This window comes from Mauremys reevesii, linkage group 4, assembly GCF_016161935.1.
Source record: "Mauremys reevesii isolate NIE-2019 linkage group 4, ASM1616193v1, whole genome shotgun sequence".
NCBI lineage: Eukaryota > Metazoa > Chordata > Testudines > Geoemydidae > Mauremys > Mauremys reevesii.
Window position 1 is genome coordinate 56,955,837 of NC_052626.1, and position 23,131 is coordinate 56,978,967.

Below are 23,131 nucleotides of genomic sequence, written 5' to 3' on the forward strand. Positions count from 1 at the left end.
CCGCCAGCTCCTGCCAGCTGGGATCCCGGCTGCTGTCCCTGCTCATCCCGCTGCCGGTCTGGGGTTCTGCTCACCCAGGCCGGCAGGAGGCTGAGCGGGGCTGGCAGCCAGAACCCCAGACCGGCAGCAGGCTGAGTGCTGCCGGCACCCCAGACTGGCAGCAGACTGAGCCACTCAGCCTGCTGCCGGCTCCACTCAGCCCGCCACCACTCTGGGATTCCAGCTGCCGGGTCCTCTCAGCCGCCATCCTGCTCAGCCTGCTGCTGGCCTGGGGGTCCCCAGGCCAGCAGCAGGCACTGAGTGGGGCCAGCAGCTGGGACCTCAGCTGGCAACAGGGCAGCAGCTGGAACCCCAGAGCGGCAGTGGGCTGAGCCGCTCAGCCCGCCGCCACATGCCATCAAAAATCAGTTTGTGTGCCACCGTTGGCACACATGCCATAGGTTGCCGATCCCTGGGCTACACAGTGACATTGTAATGACAGTGTCTTGAGCAGACCCTTTGTAAATTCTGAGATTCATGTAAATGTTTACACTCTCTGAGCTACATTCCAGTGTCACTGTGTAGCCTGTTCTATATGTTCTGATTCTACACACTGTGGCTACTTCTACAGAGACAGATTTCTGTTATGTTTATCTTCTTGGATTCCATGTAATTCATGGAAAGGACTCTGTTTCAAGTCAAAATGAATAAAATGCAATTTATTCAGCTAAGGCAGTTCTTTTCAGGCAAATGTCACTTCACAACAAACATAAAGGATGCTTAGCACATTAATATTCACAAGAGTTCTGTGTCACTATATGAAAATTATTTAACGTCTGTGTTCCTCAGTGTCCCCATATAAAAATAGGGAAGATACTAGCCTACAGTACCTCAAAGGCGTGTTGTGGGGCTTAATTCTTTCATGTTCGTGAATGTCTTTGAGATCTCTGTATGAAAAGCAGTAGATAAAAACAAAGAAATAAGAGTAGAGTCCCACCACTGATGAAATTATTTCATTAATACTATATCTTAGATTTACAAATTATTCATATTTATTAAGATATATTTTCTTATTTAAAATTTTATGAACTTATTATCATATGCAGTATAGGTCCACTGATTGGCAATGTGTCCTGGCTTCCCTTTTTTCCCCTTTGCTTTGAATCTGTCTTGCAGCAAATTGGGTGTGTTGTACTTTTATTTCTGAGTCTCTGTTCTTTTTCAGGGCCAGCGTTGGCATCTAGGCAGTGGATTCTTTGGACGAAACTGGCAACCAGGAGATGTTGTTGGTTGTATGATAAACTTAGATGACAAGTCCATGATCTTTACTCTGAATGGGGAATTGCTTATAACCAATAAAGGTTCAGAACTTGCCTTTGCTGACTTTGAAATAGAAAAGGGTAAGCTGAATCCTATTGTTTTTATAGTTACACTGCAAGCGTATAAGAAAAATTAGGAGAAAATTATGTTGTACTACAGATTTAAAATTAATTGAGAAGTCTGAAATTGTATTGTTGCAGATGAATCTGCCTCTTCCTATTTCATGGTTGGGGATTCCTCATATACTTGTCCCCCAGCTCTGACAGAGCATCTCTGAGCTTTCACCTGAGTGAGAGACAATGAGGAAACTTACTTGCTGTTGCATCCAGTGCCATTGCCCATCTAGTCTTTTGTTGGCCAAATGAATGTGTTGGCTCCTTGTGCTTGAATGGCCCAATCCTAGTCCTTTTGGTGTTTCCTGAGGATCAAGGGCAGTTATCAGCTAGTAGTCTTATGTTGCAATGTAAAGCCTGAACTTGAATTCAAAGATAATTAATTCTTTAGAGGGCACTGTGGTTAAAGGATTCTGCAAGCCCTAATCTGCAAATAGAAAAATGGGTTTCAAACAACTTGCAGTACTGAACCATCCTTTTCACCAGGAATAATGGTAAAAACAAACAACTACAAATCAGCAATGATAAATAACTAAACTTAATTAGATAAAATGTTAAAGAAAACAATGTACTCCCATATCAGGGGTTAGTGGGCATATCACATGAAAAAATAAACTTAAACCACTTTGATATTTTATTATATGACAGTGAGAACTAGACTTACACATTTTAGTAGCAAGTGAGGGCTTGTACAATGAAAGCAATTTTGGGGACAACCGTATGTTCAATTTGTTCTTTTAAATTCTTTACAAAGATTTATGGTCGATAAACATTTTCCAAAATGACTCTATGACTTTCATGTTAAGCAATGAAGATTATTGTCAATCAAATTACATTACTAATGTTAACGTTTTCATTCTAGTTTTTCACTGAAAAGTGAAATAAGTTTGATCAATGTATAGTCCAGCTTGCTAGACTCTCAATGGACTTTGAGCGCTTAAAAATATCTGTAAAGTCCTTATAATGTGGTGGTTCTTAGGTCCATTATTCATGAATAAGGACTACCCATAGTGGTAAGGATTTTCAGGATCAGCTTCCATATATAGAGGTATGCTCGGGGAGGGGTCAAGAAGTGCATTACTGAAGGTCTGTGCATATTGATCAAATCGCATATGCATGATGTAGGAAAGTAAAATATCAGTAAGGAAACAGATTTTAGTTTCACCCTTCTGAGAGCTAATACAGATAATATTAAGCTAATTAAAATTGTGTCATACCAAGGAACAATCCATGCCAATGAGTAGCTGTGTCACTGCTGCCCTGCGACCTGGGGTGCACTTTACAATGCCTTGCTGATGTAGCCTCCAACCTGGACTGCTCACAAACAGCCTCCAGCATGCAAGTCACTCCCAGCTACATCCGTGTGTGGTGCAGCCAGCCAGCCATACCTTTGCTCTTACCAGCCTTAAAGATTGCCACAGTGTGCCTCCAACACAATCCCAGCCCCAGTTTTTCTCCCAGACATGTATTTGCTGTACAGCCTACTCCTAGACAGTACAAATATATTGAATCTGTTATTCCTTTTAGTGAATAATATGCATACAACTTGTTACCCCAAATGGAGTTACCCAGACACTTCAACTTTAACACATTGGATTAGATAAAACAATAAAACAAGTTTATTAACTACAAAGAGAGAGATTTTAAGTGAGTACAAGTAATGAGGCATAAAAGTCAGAAATGGTTACAAGAAAAATAAAGAAAAAACACTTACTAGTGCCTAACTTAACAAACTATATTAGATTCAAAGCAAAGTTTTCTCACCCCATGCTTCAGCAGATTTCTAACCAAACTGTCAGGTCAGGACCCCTCCTCAAGAGTGCAACGGCTGCTTCCTTTGTCTTTTCAGGTGCAGAGAATGTGATGGACAGGCAGGGAGAAAGAGAGAGGTGACTTGGGGTGTTTGTCCCTCTTTTTTTTATACTTTCAGTCTCCCTTTTGACAAACATTTCCAGCTGAGACCCAGGAGACCAAGAGTCTATGTGGAAGGATATTCTCTGCTGGTTGTGGTGGTTTGTGGGGTTTTTTAAGCGAAAATGTAGATTTGTGTCCCTGCTCGTTTCCTGCCAAGAATGGCCACTTAGCAGGTAATGGTCCATCAGCCTTGTCAGCCTTCTCTTTGTCTCTGAGGAACTGGTTTGGCCACTCCACAGATTTATCTAAAAAACATACTTTTAGTGACAGTCTCAGCTTATGTTTATAATTTCACATATAACACTGCTATGTGCATTTTGCCATGATAATATTGATCAGCAAATTATGAGTTTTTAAATAATACCTCACAAGGCGTACTTCATACAAACATTAGTACAATAATATGTTGGATGTGAACATTGTGGTATATTCTATCATAAAAAATACCTTTACACTGTTCTGTTAACTAATTGCCTGCTTTGGTTTGCAGTTTGTGATCACTACTATAAATAGCTTTGATTTTGAATAGACATTAAGCCAATCCTAATTGATCAGGACATGCAGCTGAATGAAGACAGACAAAGGGATGGATTTAAGCAGCAGGCCACACTTTATTAATTTACCACTGGGGAGGGCTGCTGTGTACCCACAGGCTGTCTCTCATAAATCAGTGTAGCATAGTTGTAGCTGTGTTGGCCCCAGGATATTAGAGAGACAAGATGGGTGAGATAATATCTTGTATGTATGTATGTACTTCCTTATTTATTTATTTAGAAGTTGACCCAATAAAAGATATTACCTCACTCACCTTGTCTCTCATAAAGCAGGCATTTCACTGGATCCAGTGTGAAGTTACAGGGATTCCACCATATAACTATTCACAGCTGCCCGGGGGAGCAGGAGGAATGGGCAGTTGGTCGGGCTCCCCATTTGGGAAGGACCCCAAACAAAGGGTGTTGCAACCCCTTTAGTCTTTCTCGCTGCTGGACACCAGCCACTTGTTTCCTTTCCCTGTTTCCTGCCTGATCCAATCCTAACATCCCAAAGCCAAATGTCAATCCTGGCATCTGAGAACAAAGCTGGCAGGGGTAGCAGAGAGAGCATCTTGCTGCTTATGGCTGAAGAAGATTATTGAGAAGGGATATCATAAGTAAAACACAGAAAACTATTTTGAAATCCTTAAAGTGCCCACCCCTTCTCTCATGGTCTCACCAGATGGGGATATTGATTGGACCAGCAGTGGGAGAGAGAGCCCAGAAAAAAGGGAGAGAAGCAGAGTGCATGCCTCAGAATGCAGAGCTGGGTCTCTTCACCTCCCTCTGGCCAACTGCAGGGGGAAGGGAGCTGATCGGCTCTATGTTCCTACACTCCATTATTGTAAACCTCTTCCTGGGCTTTTGGGGGCCTCCTGCCCCTTCACATAGGAACGTTCAGTACAATTGGCCTGAGTTTTTTGGGATGATGAAGTGCACTTGATGTTTGCATTTACTTACAAAATTTATCACTCATTTTTGTGGGTAGTGGGAGTGTTAAGAGTATGATTATTTCCCTAGACAGCCTGACTGAAAGATACAGCAGTTAATTCTGTAACATTTACAGACTTTAATATCCTCCATTTATTTATTTTTAAATCCAGACTAGTCTGGTCTCAGAGTAGTCATGACATCTGCAGTGTGTGTGTGTATGTATATATATTAAAGTGCCTCCTCTTCAAACCCTCTCTTTCTTTCTCATCTGTTGCTGGAATTCCCTTTGGGAACTTTTAGCTTCCTGTTATTTTATCACTGACTGCTACAAACTTAACCAGTTTTGGTCCCCTTTAGTTCTCAGTTTCCCAGGCTGCCACTCTGTTCTTGTCTAATATTCCCATCAATGCTTTTAACAATTTCTAGTACCCCTGAAACAAGCCTTCAGGCAGTCCCACACATCAACCTGATAAAATGTGTTGTAAGATGGCTGTCTACTAGTACAGACTACATCTGTTATCGTTCTTTGAACCACCAATGCACATTAGTTAGGCAGCTGGTCATGAAGAGGCAGATTATGTGAGTAGTTTTCCACAAACACTGCTCATGGTGAGCTCATTTACAAAACTGTATTTAAAAAGTAATAATGAATTATGATAGTCATTATTAACATCTTACATCCAACAGGATCTCAAGGTGTGAGTGCATTTTCTGTTTATATAGTTATTATGTAGTGTCTTCTTATCTATCCCTTTCTTCATGGTTCCTAACATTCTGTTAGCGTTTTTGACTGCCACTGCACATTGAGTGGATGTTTTCAGAAAATTATCCACAATGACTCCAAGATGTCTTTCATGAATGGTAATAGCTAATTTAGGCCTTTGCATTTATCAACACTGAATTTCATTTGCCATTTTGTTGCCCAGTCATCCAGTTTTGTGAGATACATTTGTAACTTTTAGCAGTTGGCTTTGGACTTAACTATCTTGAGTAATCACCTGTAAACGTTGCCACCTCACTGTTTACCCCTTTTTCCAGATAATTTATGAATGTGTTGAACAGCACTGAGCCCAGTACAGGTCCCTGGGGAACATGCTATTTATCTCTCTCCATTCTGAAAATTGGCCATTTATTCTTACCCTTTGTTTCCTGTTTTTTAGCTAGTTATTGATCAGTGAGAGTGAGGTAACTGTTATCTGAATTTCCTCACACCTACCTAATATTAGTCATAGATTGACCCTGGGTGGGGGGGAGTGTGTGTGTCAGCAACTTCCCACTGAGGATCAGTGCTGCCAGAGTTTGGAGTAAAAGCCACCAAAACCACCTGTCCCCTTTCTTCCCACCAGAAGAAACTCTCTAGTATATGAGAGAGCCACCAGCAGCCTTCGCCTTAGCTCTCATTCTGACTCCATGGCTGTAGTATTTCTGCTGCTGGAATGGGAGAGAGAGTTTTCAGTTGTGGTTCCCCAAATGTTCTCTGTTCTTGAAGAGATGAAATAGTCAGCAGCCTATTTCTAAAGAAATTGCTATTAAAATGACACAAATACAGATATGTTGAGACAGAAAACATTCGGTCATCAGAAATGACAATATTGGGAAAATGTCTATGTAGATTTTAATGGGACTACTCATGTGAGTAAAGTTTCTCAAGTGTCTGAGTGTTTGCAGGTTTAGGATCTCAATATGTGTCTATATATAACTTACCAAGAAGACATATTGTATATTTTAAAAATCAGACCTAAATATGGGTATGAGTATCTACAAAATGTAGCATAAAGCCTTGTAGGCCTGAACTTGTAAGCCTGATATTTCAATAATAAACCATTTTTCTCAAGGATTTACAAAGCCAGCCAACAGTGTAACGCATGTGCATAATAGGGAGATATCTCTTTAAGAGACTCATGGGCAGGGGAGGTAGGCGTGAGTTGTCTCTGGGTCATTGTTGCTAGGCAAATTAAGCATTCCACATCCAGAAGCTTCTGGAATTGGGTGTGGTAGCTTGGGGTATGCTCCAGTAGGTTCTCTGTTGCTGTTGTCAGACTCCATGAGGGCAAGCAGTCAGGGCAGCTGTTTTACAAAGGGCCACCTGCTCTGTATGAGTTGGGAGAGGCTGAGGCCAGGAGCAGAAAACAGGCTGTTGTCCCTAACTCTGAAGCATTTTGCAGCAGGGTTTTTTTTAATCTACATACTTAACTGAGTGGTTGGTTAATCAGTTTTTGGCTGGCTAACAGTGATTTCAGCAGAGGAAGAGGAAGAGTCTCCATGGAGTCCAACAGAAGCTTCCTACAAGCAAGTGGAGGGAAGTTTTTTTGTCTGGGTGGCTTTTTTAACTCAGCAGAGGGAGTAGATTTGGTGATCAAAGACTGTGACTGAGACTCAAGTGAACTCAACCTAAGCTTTTGGGAACTCAGTTTCTTCTCACTGTGTTTCTGTGGGGACTGAACTGTTCAGATTGTAATTTGTTTTCTTTATTTATGTTTTATGTATAAATGTGAAGATAATGTCTGTGGTGTATGAAATAGCCATGTTATGTTAAAAAAATAATTTTACATCATAAGATATTATAAAGTTATTTAATTAAATTCATTTCTTTAGCTCTTTTTGGGACTTGAATGTGGGGAGGTTGACCCTATGCAATCCTTGTTGAAAATCCTTAGAGATTGCATTCTGGGTCTCCAGATATTTTTCTATGGGAGTTGGGTTTTTTTAGGCACTAGAGAAGGGCAATGAAGTGAACTCTAGCCCACCCAAAGGTTACAAAAGGCTCTTAGTATTATACTTGTTTCTTATCTCCTTTTTCCAAATTTCCTGATAACTTGAGTTTTCATTTTGTTCCATTCTACCAACAGTTATGAATACAATATTTTAAAAGGCAAACAAATTTAATTGGGGCTTTGATCTGTTAAGAATAATAAGGTTTATATGTAGATCAGAATATTGGTGATTTAAGGCAAGCTTAGTTTTTAAAAATGTTTCTGGAGAGAAAATAAAACCACATATATTCTCTTATATACATTCTAAATATACTGAAAACTAAATTGATACCTAACATAGCTGGCTATTTTAGGTATTTACTGTACAGTGCAATTTCTAATAGTGAACTTGGATACAGTGGAACCTGCTTTGGTGAATGGACATTCTGCCCTCTTGTACTCCACACCTGGGTAACTTTCTCTGTAGAGGGAACGTGTGGTTATGGTTTCATAGGGTATTTTTTAAATGATAATTATATTTAAAAAATGTATATAATCCAGAGCCATCAAATTGCATTTTATTAGCCTATGGAAGTATATCCCTTTTATTATTGTTACCTTCATTTTCCCTCCCCATTTCACTTCTATTGTTTGTTACACTTGCTTCTTATATCTTGTTTTCAGTAAACTCTGTGGGGGAACGAGCCATGTCTTCCTATGTACTTGTATAGTGCCTCGCACAAGGAAGCCGTGGGACCTTTGGGCACTGCTGTGATAATAATATGAGCAAGTGCATTATGAAGCATTATGGAGACCTTTTTAAGACCGGCATTAGCACCACAGCACTCCTGTGCACATTAGAAGCTTTGTAGGAGCACACAGATCTTCTCATATTTATATGTTCCCCAGATCCATGGGCTCTGAATCTCATGGGCTTGATAAACTCAGCAGATGGCAGGTTGCTAATTTGGGGAACCATGATTCTTTTAAAGTTTACATGCTCCTATGAGTTTTTAAGGTCCACAAGAAAAGTGCTGCAGGACTTAGGACCATGAAGGGCAACAAAGCTCTGCTAATGTATAGGGAGTTGAGTTCCTGGGTGGGTTCCCAGTGGTCTTCAGCCTGACTCCGAGTGCACCAGAAGCAAGTTGGGACCCTAAGGAGAAAGGGTGAAAGGCCTTTAACAAAAAAATTCTTAAGAAAAATATCAAGTCCAGCTATTCTTATTTTGGATTTTGAAAAAGTTAGTGGCCCAGCCCTTTGTGTTGCTTTTTGGCTGTGTAGATAATTGTATTCTCTTGCATATTTGATACGCATTTGAATTCAGTTTGTATTTTTGTTCACATAGAAATTCATGCTGATTTTTTCCCTAAAATAAGTTTGGATGTGTGAGTGGTAATTTTATGTATATAAGTTTTCCATCCTGAAGAATGGGCACTCAGAATACTTTACAAGACAATAAAACACACATGGGCAAAGATGTGGGAGCTAGGCAACCAACTACCACACATCGGGGTGAAGGGAAATTTTGGCCAAGGACACCCAGTGAGACCTAAATTTCTTACAGAAAATGATGTGGGATTTTTAATGTCCAGACTGAGCAGATGTGGCCTTGAGTACTAATATTGCATCTTAAATATCTCCATTCAGTAAGCTGTATGAACCTATGTTTTATTTGCTTCAGAATGATTAAAAGCTGAGTTGATCCTTCCTGTATTTGAATGACTGGTTCAAGCAAACTTGGGTTTTTCAAACCTGATGATTAGACCCCAAAATTTATGTTTATGCTTAAAAAAAAATCCTGTGGCAACTGAGTCTTAGAGCCCAGGTCAATTGACTTTTGCTCACGGGGCTTGGGCTGTGGGGTTAAAAATAGCAGTGTAGATGTTCCCACTCAGTCTGGAGCCTGGGCTCTGAGATCCAACCTCCATCCTGGGTTTCAGAGTCCAGGCTCCAGCGTAAGCAAGAACATCTACACTGCTATTTTTAGCCCTGCAGCCTGAGCCCTGTGAGCCTGACTCTCAGATTTGGCACCATGGGTCTTCCTTTGCAGTAGACAAATCCTAAGCCCCCATGGGTCTTCCTTTGTAGACATATCCTAAGCCACCTCTTCAAGTTCAGCAGTGATGGATTTAGAGTTAGTGTCCTCAGCTTCATTTTTGGGGCTCCTCCTTGGGACCCAGCCAAGAAAAAGAACATTCTCTCTTATCTTCCCCCACCTCCATTTTTTATTCTTTTTTCTCCATCCTCCTCCTATAAGTAATAGGAAGTAAGTGAAAATAAAGTGAGGTACCTTGTTTTTGTAGTCTAACTTATTTTTCCACAGACCACTTGAAAATTGCTGAGGGTCTCGGTGGACCACTTAATGATCTTTCTAAATATTGTTTGTACAGTTAACTAACTATTGTAAAGTGCTTTGGATAAGAATGCTTAAAAAATGTTGGGGTGCGGGGTCTGGCCAAGACTTAGAGTGTGGGAGGGAGATCAGGGCTGGGGGTGCAGGGTCTGGGAGGAAGTTAGGGTGCGGGAGCAGGCTGAGGGTTGGGGTGCAGGGTCTGGCCAGGAGTTAGGGTGTGGGAGGGGGCTCAGGGCTGGGGTTGGGGTGTGGAGCGCTTACCTGGGGCAGCTACTGTTTGGTGCTAGGGGTGCAGGTGGGATGTGGGAGAGGGTGTAGGAGTAAGGGTGGGCAGGGGGCTTGGGCCGTGGGGGGTGCAGGAGTTAGGGAGGGCAGGGGGCTGTGGGTTTGTGAGAGGGGTGCAGGAATCAGGGCTTGGAGTGTGTGAGGAGGGTGCAGGAGTCAGGGAGGGCAGGTGGCTGTGTGTATGTGAAGGGGGTGCAAGGTCTGGGAGGAAGTTAGGGTGCTGGAGCGGGCTGGGGGTTGAGGGTCTGCCAGGAGTTAGGGTGTGGGAGGGGGCTCAGGGTTGGGGTGTGGAGCGCTTACCTGGGGCAGCTCCCATTTGGTGTGAGGGGTGCAGGTGGGAATGGGGGGTGGAGGAGCTCCCATTTGGTGCTCAGGGTGGGGATGGGGATGTGAGGAGGTGCAGGAGTCAGAGCAGGCGGTTGGGTCGTGGGTGTGCTCCCAGCCCCCTGCCCTGAGTGGCTCACGGCAGGGGGCTGGAGGGGATATGTGTAGGGAGAGTGTGGGAGCCCCACCTTTGCTCCGCCCTGCCCTGATTCCACCCCCTTCCCCAAGGCCCTGCCCCTGCCTCTTCTCTGCCTCCTACTCTGAGCATGTTGTGGCCCCATTCAGGGGAGGAGGCGGGGAAGAGGGGAGCTTGGCTGCCAGTGAGTGCGGAGCCTGCAGCAGGAGCCGGCGGGACCAAGTTTCTACCCCTGCAGCTGCCTGGCCCTGGGGCCCCCTGTCATTGGAGGGGCCCGTGCCAGAGCACCCTGTGTTTTACTGTAAATCCGCCTCTGAAGTTCATGTGTTTCCATGTTTGTTTCAGATATAACTGTCTGCTTGTTTACATAAATGTGGTAGTAAGGATGAAACTCATCCTGGTGCAGAGGTCTCAGACAAAGTCCTATGCAGCAATTGTGCCCCACTGAAGTCCTTAAAAGGGAGGATAAGTGAAATGATGTGGCTTTGCATGGGCCCTCATGCCAGAGATGAATTTCAGCCATGTTCATGTATCTGAATGTTAACCTTTCTTAATTCTTAAATGAACTGAGGTTAAACTTACATTGGATAGAATCCAAAATAAATGCTTGTGTTCTCTAGATAAATTGTGTTTTGTTTTCTGTAATATCATTTATTTAGGTTTAGTCCCAATTTGCTCACTGGGTCTGTCTCAGATTGGCCGTATGAACCTTGGAATGAATGCCAGCACCTTCAAGTATTATACAATGTGCGGCCTTCAAGAGGGTTTTGAACCTTTTGCTGTCAACATGAACCGAGATGTTGCTATGTGGTTTAGCAAACGCTTACCAACTTTTGTCAACGTGCCAAAAAATCATGCTCATATTGAGGTAACATTGCATGTTAAGAAGACACCTGTTTCTAAACAGTTGATTTAGTCATGCCAAGACTCTAAATCCTCACTAATGCTTACTGTCATCAGGTAATATATAAAGCTATTACTCATAGACTTTAAGGCCAAAAGGGACCATCATGGTGTAGTCTGATCTCCTATAGATCTCAGGCTTCAGAACCTCACCCACTTACTCCTATAATAGGCCCCTAACCTCTGGCTGAGTTACTGAAGTCCTCAAATCTTGATGTAAATACTTCAAGTTACAGAGAAGCCACCATTTATTCTAGTTCAAACCAGCAAGTGACCCGTGCCCCACACTGCAGAGGAAGGCAAAAACGCCCCAGAGTCTCTGCCAATCTTACCTAGGGGATACTTCCTTCACAAACCAAAATATGGTGATCAGACCCCGAGCATGTGGGCAAGACCTACCAACCACACTTCTGGGAAAGAATTCTCTGTTGTTACTCAGATCCCTCCCCATTTAGGGTCTCATCTCTGGCCATAGGAGATATTTGCTAATAGCAGTCACGGATGGGTCATATGCTATTATCATAGACTAGAATAATAGAATATTAGGGTTGGAAGAGACCTCAGGAGGTCATCTAGTCCAGCCTCCTGCTCAAAGCAGGATCAACACCAACTAAATCATCGCAGCCAAGGCTTTGTCAAGCCGGGCCTTAAAAACCTCTAAGGATAGAGATTCCATCACCTCCCTAGGTAACCCATTCCAGTGCTTCACCACCCTCCTAGTGAAATAATGTTTCCTAATATCCAGCCTAGACTTCCCCTGCTGCAACTTAAGACCATTACTTCTTGTTCTGTCATCTGACACCACTGAGAACAGCCTAGCTCCATCCTCTTTGGAAACCCCCTTGCAGGTAGTTGAAAGCAGCTATCAAATCCCACCTCATTCTCCTCTTCTGTAGACTAAACAACCCCAGTTCCCTCAAGCCTCTCCTCATAAATCATGTGCCCCAGCCCCCTAATCATTTTTTGTTGTCCTCTGCTGGACTCTCTCCAATTTGTCCACATCCCTTCTGTAATGGGGGGATGAAAACTGGACGCAATACTCCAGGTGTGGCCTCACCAGTGCCGAATAAAGGGGAATAATCACTTCCCTTGATCTGCTAGCAATGCTCCTACTAATGCAGCCCAATATGCCGTTAGTCTTCTTGACAACAAGGGCACACTGCTGACTTGTATCCAGCTTCTCGTCCACTGTAATCTCCAGGTCCTTTTCTGCAGAACTGCTGCTTAGCCAGTCGGTCCCCAGCGTGTAGCAGTGTATGGGATTCTTCCTTCCTAAGTGCAGGACTCTGCACTTATCCTTGTTGAACCTCATCAGATTTCTTTTGGCCCAATCCTTCAATTTGTCTGGGTCGCTCTGGACCCTATCCCTACCCTCCAGTATATCTACCTCTCCCCCCAGCTTAGTGTCATCTGCGAATTTGCTGAGGGTGCAATTAATCCCATCATCCAGATAATTAATTAAGATGTTGAACAAAACCGGCCCCAGAACCGACCCCTGGGGCACTCTGCTTGATATCGGCTGCCAACTAGACATCAAGCCGTTGATCACTATTGTAGGCAATCTCATCATACCATCCCCTACGTGAATTATCAAGCTCAAAACAAGTTACATTTTTTGGCCACCCCCCCCACCCCCACTCTCCTTGGAAGGCAATTCCAGAATTTTGCTCTCCGATCGTTAGAGACCTTCATCTAATTTCAAGCCTAAACTTGATATTGATAGCTTGATAGCTAATTTATGTCCATTTGTTCTTGTGCCAACATTGGCCCTTAACTTAAATTATACCCCTCCTCCCTGTGTTTATCTCTCTGATGTATTTGTAGAGAGCAATCATATCTCCCTTCATCCTTTGTTTTGTTAATCTGAGCAAACTAAGATCCTTAAATCTCCTTTCATAAGTGGTCTGTGATGGGATGTTAGATGGGTTGGGATCTGAGTTACTACAGAGAATTCTTTCCTGGGTGCTGGCTGGTGAGTCTTGCCCACATGCTCAGGGTTTAACTGATCGCCATATTTGGGGGAAGAAAAAATTTTCCTCCAGGCAGATTGGAGAGGCCCTGGAGGTTTTTTCCTTCCTCTGCAGCATGGGGGGGTCACACTTTTGAGAGGATTCTCTGCAGCTTGACGTCTTCAAACCTCAATTTGGGGACTTCAATAACTCAGACATAGGCTAGGGGTTTGTTATAGAAGTGGATGGGTGAGATTCTGTGGCCTACATTGTGCAGGAGGTCAGACTAGATGATCATAATGGTCCCTTCTGACCTTAAAGTCTATGAGGATCTCCAGTCCTCTGATAATCCTACTAGCTCTTCTCTGCACCTGTTTCAGTTTGAACTCATCTTTCTTAAACATGGGAGATGAGAATTGCACTACTGCCATGTATAATGGTGGTAACACTTCTCTATTGCTATTGGAAATATCTCACCTGATGCATCCTAGGATTGCCTTAACCAAGTCCATGTTGGCTAATACCAGATGATCTCCTTGTCTGTCTCCCACTTCATTTATGGTAGTGTTGTCACCCCATGTGGATGTTCATTATTGTTCTTTATGTATGCATTACTCATTCATACTGGTGCACTACAGTCATTTAGGTACTCAAAGCATGCCAGCTGTGGATTATTTAGAACTATTTTGGAATCCAAATTTATATTTTCTAACTTTTCCTTTTTTACCTGCCTTTTTATGTTGAGGGCCTGTTCTGTCACCCTGGCCATACACCAAGATAGAAGTCATTGGGATGCTATATTAAAATTAAAGGAGAATCTAAAAAACCTTTTGAATTATGAGTGTAAGAGATTAACAATACAAATAATAATTGTCTTTCTTGGATTTTTCTCTACTGGACATTTGACTTGACTTTGTCATGTGAGGATGAAACAGTTTAAACAGCAACCTGTTCATTATAAGTTAATTCTTCGTCAGTTGAATTCAGCATTAATTAATACAAAATTTCCATAATGTGCTTCTCAGTTTTATAAATGAATTTGATATTATTTTTTATGATTTTTAGATAACAAGAATCGATGGAACCCTTGACAGCTCACCTTGCTTAAAAGTGACCCACAAGACATTTGGCACACAGAACAGCAATGCAGACATGATATATTGCCGCTTGAGCATGCCCATTGAGTTCCATTCATCCTTTAACTATGGCACTGGTGTGGCAAGTGCATCCGCTGATGCTTTCCAAAAAAGGTTAGATTTATATGTAATCATCTTGTGGTAGATTTCAAGTCAAAATTTAAAAAACAATTCTCCATTATTCTGTTTTTTACATATAGTACTTCCCATTCATTTTTCTCCCACACACACAAATTTTATAGGATTTATGTTTCTGATGTTCTTTATTTATTAAAAAAGCACCATATTTTAAATGTGAAGGTTTAAATAACCTTAAAACAAAAATTTGCTGCAGAGCACTAGGTATCTAAACAAGAATCTACCCAAGAAACATAGCAAGAGGGCTCTAGTTATTTATTGGCTTGATTTTGAGACGTGCTGAGCACTCAAAAATCCCAGTGAGATCAGCAGGATTTGCAGGGATTCAGCACCTCTGAAAGCCAGGCCAGAATCTTTTACTTACCCTCTAATCTTGAATTTATATTATATAATCCCCATCCCATTTCATATTTCCACTCCTCCTCTTAGTTCATGTGTACTGCAAATGCAGCAATAAATATGCTCAGGGAAGGAAAAAGACCATTTATCTTTGGTTGGCTGTTGTAAATATCTCTCTCTACAGTTCTTCCTCATGTCAATGGGAATGAACATATATGCATCACCTTCCTTCCTTGATCTTTTCTAGAAAGGCTTGTTGCATTCCATTGACATTGAAAGTATTGTAGTCTGTGTCCAACAAACAGAAACTAATCCATATGAGCAATTTATTTCAAGTATTCAAAAAAAAATACATTGTCACTTAATGCTTTAAACTACCAAATTACTACAATGCTGCTTTTTTCCTTCAGAAAACAGAACCAAGAAACTGCTCTTCACACTACAACAGTGAGTAAATATGCTCAGTTATGCTTTTCATTACTTAATATTTGGTGCCTGGTAATATGCTCATTTTAAAAGGGTCTGTTGAAAATCCCTGTGATTTTATTTGTGTATATCCACATTGGCCAAATTTTTAAAATTTGGTGCCTATGTTTATGTTTCTGTTTCTAAATATATATCTAAACCCTGTCTTTATTGTGGATTATTTCTTCTTTATTGTAGTACTACTACTGTTTTACTAACTGTAGTATTTCTGTATGGGGCAGACCATTTTCTCATGTTTCAGAGCTTATTTTAGCTGCTTTACAGAAACATACTTTTAAAAACCATAGGCAATGTAGCTGTGCTTTTTTTTTTTTTTTTTTAAATTCTCAATGTATATGTGATGGTCTCTTCCTGTATTTGTTAAGAATATTTCTTATTCTTGTCTTCATAATACAATTCAGTTTTCTGTCACTGAGACACTACTTTTTCTCTTTTCAGTACTATTACTCAGTGCGAATATTTGCTGGTCAAGACCCATCTTCTGTCTGGGTTGGCTGGGTAACACCTGACTACCACTTCTACCGTGAAAATTTCGACCTAAACAAAAATAGCACAGTGACAGTTACTTTAGGTGATGAAAGAGGCAGGGTTCATGAAAGGTAGGGGACTTGCATACCACTTATTAAAGAAATGTTTTTAATTACCTATTGTTGGAATGGAATTTTACTTTGGTTTCATTCATCTTTGTGGATAATAAAGTAGTAATGGACTGTGTTCTAATGCTCATTTAAATTCTAAGTATTAGGTGGAACTAGTCACTAAATCATATATTTGTTAATTAACAAATTTTACGTGGTGCTGTTAAAATCCGAGAGGGGGGCATTCTGTTTCAACTAACAGTTTGCCCAGCTCTCCTCTGTTCATTGTTATACCTATACAGGTGAACTCATGCTTTCCAAATCAGTCATGTCACAGTTGAGTGGCATTCAGAAAAGTAAGAAATTCATTCATGCTTTTGAAATCTGTAAAGAACACTAGCGAGGGCCTTTTCAATCTGAACCATGTCCAAGTGAATATTGATTCATTGGTATGGGTGTGAGTAAAGCCACCAGGACAAGTGAGAAATGGCTTTGCAGTATAAGTTTGTGTTCATTTGAGAAATGGTCAGTACAAACACTGATCAGTAAAACAAAGTTCCTTTATATTTTAAGATGCTCTTTCTTCATTATCACAACAAAACAGTAAAAAATCTGACGTCTCCCTCAGAATTTCTAGTTATTAGGTTAAAAAAATTGTTTAATATACATCTTACCCTGTATATTTAATCAGTCACAATCCAGCAAATTATTAGTTTTCATTGTTCTTGATATTTTTCTTTCAGTGTGAAGCGCAGTAACTGCTACATGGTTTGGGGTGGAGACACATTTGCTAATTCCCAGAGATCAAGTCGCAGTAATGTTGATTTAGAAATTGGATGCCTTGTTGACCTGAGTACTGGAATGTTGTCATTCACAGCCAATGGAAAAGACCTTGGCACTTGTTATCAGGTATTAGCTAGTTTTCTGAAAAGCTGCTATCAAGTTAGCTGCTTTAACAAAGATTATAAAGATTGTTTCTTTCTTCGCCAGACGTCTAACTTTCCTGTGACAACAGTACATATTTCTGATATCATGATCTTTCTAAATGTGTTGATAAAATGAAGAATCTGCTCATGTAATGCCACATTTCTCCTGTTTCCAATAATTCTTTTAAACAGAGGAAATAGTACTGATACTAACATTAGAAAAATATTGATTGGACTTTTCATCTCTCCAATATGCCAATATTTTGTTTGATACTTTTTATTTCATTAAATTTTATTTAAAAATCATTCTTTAATATGTAACATATCAAGAGAAGGAGCAGGAATGATTTAGAGTGGAGGTAGGCTTTGGCTTCAGAAATCAAATCCAGAGTTCAGGAACCTCAAAGTTTGTATCTGGTTTGACTCTATATTTGAATAGGGACCTATACAACTTTTCATCTTGGTTCAGGTTTTGTATGTCCCCCAGAACTGTGGACTATGGGGATCTGGTGACTGGGTTTAGTTCAGTCTCTAGTTAAGTATACTCTTAAATTTCACTTCATAAATATTTTGCTCCTTTTTTCAGCTTAGATGGTAAAACTAGACTGGTCAGTTTTATTTTTTGCTTTTATTTATGCAGTAGCTAACGCAATACTGTCACATCTGAGTTTGTAGAATGGCAAGGAAATATTTAAATTAAAAAGAACCATGTTATTAAACTTTAAAAATAATGACAATATTTATTTTCTTTTTAGTATTTTGAAGACTTATTATTTTCCAAACCTATATATGGAGTGTAAATGCTGAAGTGAAAACTTTAAAAAGTATAATTTTGCTTACATTCAAATCACTTCTTCTAAATTTTTAGACAAGAAATTACTGGGTGATTAATTGTCCCTCCTCTAAACCTGGTTTTGCCACTCTGTATTTGGGACTACTTGGTTGACTTCAGTAGAATTTCTATGCAAGGATCTTTTGCAGTATCAGGCTGCTGTGACTTTTAGAAAGCACCGTGATCTCCAAACAAGCTATCCAACATTTAGTCTATCACTGAAATGGCCATGTTTCAGATCTAGATGTTTATTTCAATAAAAACAATGTTCAGTGAAATATTGCACCAGCAGTCCACTTCACTTTCTTCTGCAAAAGGAGCCTAACAGACTGAACTATTACAAATTATATTAGTTGCTTGAAAAAAAAGTAATTCCTTATTTAGTAAGCAGGGCCGGCTCTAGCAATTTCGCCGCCCCAAGCACGGCGGCACACCGCGGGGAGTGTTCTGCCGCTCGTCGGTCCTGCCGTTCGTCGGTGCCTGCGGGAGGTCCACCGGAGCCGCCTGCCATCCTTCCGGCAACCAGCAGAGCGCCCCCCGCGGCATGCTGCCCCAAGCACACGCTTGGAGCGCTGGTGTCTGGAGCCGGCCCTGTTAGTAAGTCATTTTCATAATATACTAAAAAAGCTGTCACTAGCAATACAGATAATAGCATACAGAACCTTCTGAAAAAAGGATATAAACTACTAATATGAATCTATCTCTGGCTGGCAGTGAACAAAAATTGTTGCTATTTGGTAGCTGTTTGAATGCGTATATGAAAAGAGCTGGTGGGTCTCACTCTGCTTCCAGCTTGGACAAGTATCTATATATAATAAAATCCATCATCAAAATTGCTTCTAACTCACACCTCTTTTTGATAGCCTTAGAAGAGAAGGCAGTGAATGAATCGGCTTGAATGTTTATTTCTCAATCCCTAGAGGGGGGTAGGCTTGTTTGGAAGCTTGCAGTGCTCTTGCCCATTTTGTTTACCTGCTCTCTGTATAACTTAGAACACTGCTTTTTCCAGTGTTGCCAATTTGTCTATCATTTTTCTGGACACGCCCTCCCCCTTCACTTAAAAAGAATTAAGATAAATTAAACAATAAAAACTAAACTATTAAAGGAATCAGAGGCACAAGTTGAGTAAGAGGCTTTTCTGGGCCACTAAATGCAATAGACTGAGGAGTGTAGCTTGACTGAAGCATCATTTCTAACTGTTTCTCTATTTTGTGGGTATTTTGTTACCCCCTTTTATTATTTTGGAGTGTTCACACTGATGCAATACCAATTTGTATTCCAGGTTTTAATAAGTTGTAAAACCTGCCAGTAGCAAAATAGCTAACGGGCAAGCTGAATAAATGGAGGTGGATGCTTTGTGGTCGGCCAAGGGACTAGGCACTGAACAAGTTCTTTCCAGCTATTGGGAACTGTAACACAATATTTTGGTTGATTTAAGGAGAACAGTTCCACATTGTTTTCCATTATGTACATTTCATATGATTTACTATAAACAACACTGAGGGTGTGTGAAATGGAGATGGTTCTAAACATGTAGGGGAAACTAGTGAGGAGAGTTTGCACGGCCAGGTCTATACTAGGTCCATATGAAACAATATCTACATTTCAAGAGATATAGGTGGATAACATTAAAGATGTTCCACTTAGAAAGTACCCACATAGAATTTGATGCTTTTTAGATAGGAATGAGATCAGTTGAAAAAATTGTATTTGTCCCTGTATTAGAACAGGCTACTTTGTATGTGTAACACTAAAGCTTGCTGGATGGTGCTTGACAATGTTGCCCTCTAGTGAACATAGCCTACATAAGACAAAAGCTGTATGCAGACAACTTTTTTTATAAGGGGAGCTAGTATTGACCTCTATATTTTATTTTCTATTATAAACAATTCTTGTAATCCCTTTTTGAGAACCTTACACTTCCATTGTTTGCAGCAGGCCTTTGAAATTTGCAGGAAAAAAACCCTGCCATTTTCTTGTCCCATTATTATTTTTTTCAAATTTGGATGAGTTATAAGGTGTTGAAAACCACCATAAATCATTTCTGGCTTTCATTGTTATTGCTTAATTTTGACAGTGTGCCAAAAACTCTGAATAGTCCAAGGCCTGGTTGCTGCTGTAGCAGCAGCATATACTGCACTGGGAATCTCCCAGAGCAGAGGCAGCCCATCTGCCTCTTTCCACACCCTCCACCCAGCAATTCCCAAAAGGTTACACTTGGCCCCAAGGCCTGTCCCTCCATCTGCGGTGCTTCACGGGGCATGAACAACAATTATTTTATTATTAAAATTATATTTATTAATTAAATTAAATTAAAATAATTAATTTATTACACCATAGCCTAGCCTATTTGTTTGCCAAAAAAATTATCAATGTTTCTAACACCGAGTGGCTCCACCAGATTTACCAATTTTTAAGCCATAGTGTAGAGGTGGTTTTCTACCTGTCACAGCTATTTTCAGCACTCTGTCAATAAGAATTGCTTGTAGTATGGTTAGGTACTGAGAGTAGTTGCCAGAGCCAGAGACCCATGTGCACTAGAGTTTCTGTTGCAATGGAGCTCAAGCAGTTTTGGCAACCTGTTTTTTTTTTTTTTAAATAGAAAAACAAACCCAAAAAACCACACCCTTGAGTAGACCAAAAAAAAGTGTGTGTTAAGTAAAATTATCCTGAACTCTTTAAACTATATTTAAATTAAATGCTGTGTGCCACTTTCTTTGAAAACTATTGCAGTGTGATCCCTGATTTTTATGGCCAGTTTTAGATCAATGTAACAGCTGCTGAATAAAGAAGTGGAATTTATTGTTCTCATAAGAACAATTAGCTCTGTTATTTTTTGTAGCATTCCTTGTTTGTTAGATGCAAGGATAGTTCATTTAGGTGTTTTCTTAATTTTGCAAAGAACTCCCGGGGAAATGTGATAACTTATCAGGGGCGGCTCTAGACATTTTGCCGCCCCCAGCATGCCTGTGGGAGGTCCCGCGGCTCCGGTCCACCGGACCCTCCACAGGCACGCCTGCGGGAGGTCCACCGGAGCCGCCTGCCGCCCTGCCGGCAACCGGCAGAGCGCCCCCCGTGGCATGCCGCCCCAAGCACGCGCTTGACGTGCTGGGGCCTGTAGCCGCCCCTGGTGATAACATTAGGGTTATTATTCCTGATGTGGCAGCTTTCAGAACGATGCTTCTGTTATATGCAAGCCATTAAAACTCAGGGTCTTTGTACTAAATTTAAAACAGAATATCATGAAAGGACTTCTCTCTTTTTTTCAAGTCTTCTTTTCCTAGAAAACACTTTTGAACATATTGAGTGGTTTTCAGATTTTTTTTGTTTGTTTTGTTAATGAATGTGACAAAAACTGGTCTACTAAAAAACAGTGTGTGGCCCTTCCTATAGAGGTTTATTTTCGGTGAAAATACTTAGACAATAAAGAGTTAAAAATCTGCACATGAATCATGTCTCAATAACTTTTAAACTGTGCATTTCAAATTGTTTAATTCTTTACTCTAATTTTCAAAATAATAATGAAAATAACTGTATTTGGCCTTTGTCATTCTTTCTTAAACACTTCTGGATGAAAATCATAAAATATAAATGAGAATTTTTTCAGTCACCTCATCTGAACAAGTTTCTGATATTTCAACCAGATGAACAAGACTATGAGATAATTGTTATTCTAATGTTGTAACCATTTCCATTTTTCTATTTTCTCAAGTTGAGCAGAGGACCAATATTTGTATGCTGGATCTTCATTTACAAAGGCCCAGTGACCAAAATAATGAGTGGCTCTAGACCTATTTATTATATACTGTCATAAAGTTCAGAAACCTTTTTCTATATTTTATATAGTAAGGAGGAAATGAAAAATAATATATATTTAATAGAAGCATTTATAATTAATTGTCATACCAATATCAAATCATAGAGAAGAGAAAAGGGATCTTTAATATAGATTTATGAAAGTAGTTTATTTTATTTGAGGCTAGTAACAATGTCCTGACCTTCATACAAGATTAGAAAATAAAAAGTAAATCATTATAACAGAGAAAGAAAGAGAAAGTATTTATCTATCTATCTGGTCAACCAATCTACTAGCAAGTAGCAAAGAATTTTACCATCTTTAGTCAATTTCCAAAAGAATGTCTAGGATATGTTCAGTATTTTTCCAATTTTGTTGTATTAAAATGTTGCTTTCCAATCTATGATGCCTTGTTTTCCTGCTTCTTAGGGAAAGACTGCATAAATCACAGGCTGTATAACCATTGCACATTGTGCTTTTTTTCAAGGGCTAAAAATGCATATATGTTGTATCTAGCCCAATGCTGAGAGTATATTTCCCTTAAAATACATTAGCTTAGGAAGTGTTGGATACCTACAGTCTATGGTTGTGATAGCATGATCATTTAAGGCATCTTGTGGTTTTTCTTGAGAATAAAATTGATTGTCTGAGTGACCTACAGAACTTGCAATGCACAATTCTGCAGCTTTCAGCAGTTTGCCACACTTTTTAGCTTGTGGCACTTTACAATGATACACAGCGTATCTAGTACACTAACTGCACATACATGCCATGTGTAGTATACATGCATATTATATGAAATATTCAGTGATGTGGTATAAATGTTTTTTTTACTCATTAGTGAATTAATTAGAAGGACATACCAAATGAAATACCATAAAACTATATCCCATTCCACATGGTCATGTGTTTTTCCACTTACTTTACAGAAAAATACTTGAGAAAATTTTTAGAGGGGTCTTAAAAATAAATTGGTACTTTTTCCTGTGTGTAAAGTACTAGGAATCTAAATATAGAGATGGAAGAAAAGAAAATTTTTAAGTAATAAAAAAATTTCTACACAAGTTTCTCTGTAAATTACGATGTCACAGTTTTAAGGTGTGATATGTTGTGACCAGTCAGGGCTAGGCACAAATGCTATATCTAATTGGAAATAGTTAATTCCAAGTTCTCCAAAAATTATAATAGCTTTTATGCCTTTGGTATTTGTATGAGAAATTGCTAACTCACTATAGATAATCCTAATATGAAACAGAACTTTACATTACCCTGGCTAAATGATACATTTCCCCTCATTTCTTCCCCCTTACAAAATGATGGCATTGAAATTTAGTTCATATCAAATTAGAGTTTACCTAGCATAAAGGGGCCAGAGTAGGCATAAGGGCGCTCTAAAATCCCCGTATCTTGCCAGGGGAAGATTCCTCTGGCACAAGAAGCTGCTTTCAAAGGATTCTATCAC

The 23,131-nt window shown here is 40.1% G+C and overlaps 1 protein-coding gene across 1 annotated transcript in view; it reads left to right on the plus strand.

Annotated features, from left to right (window-relative positions):
- RYR3 (ryanodine receptor 3) overlaps window positions 1–23,131 on the plus strand; it is a 637,001-nt gene that overhangs the window by 287,954 nt on the left and 325,916 nt on the right. Inside the window, 6 exon segments of the mRNA XM_039536203.1 lie at window positions 1,205–1,379; window positions 11,246–11,454; window positions 14,504–14,688; window positions 15,462–15,498; window positions 15,976–16,136; window positions 16,859–17,024. Of these exon segments, the coding sequence (XP_039392137.1) occupies window positions 1,205–1,379; window positions 11,246–11,454; window positions 14,504–14,688; window positions 15,462–15,498; window positions 15,976–16,136; window positions 16,859–17,024 (933 nt within the window).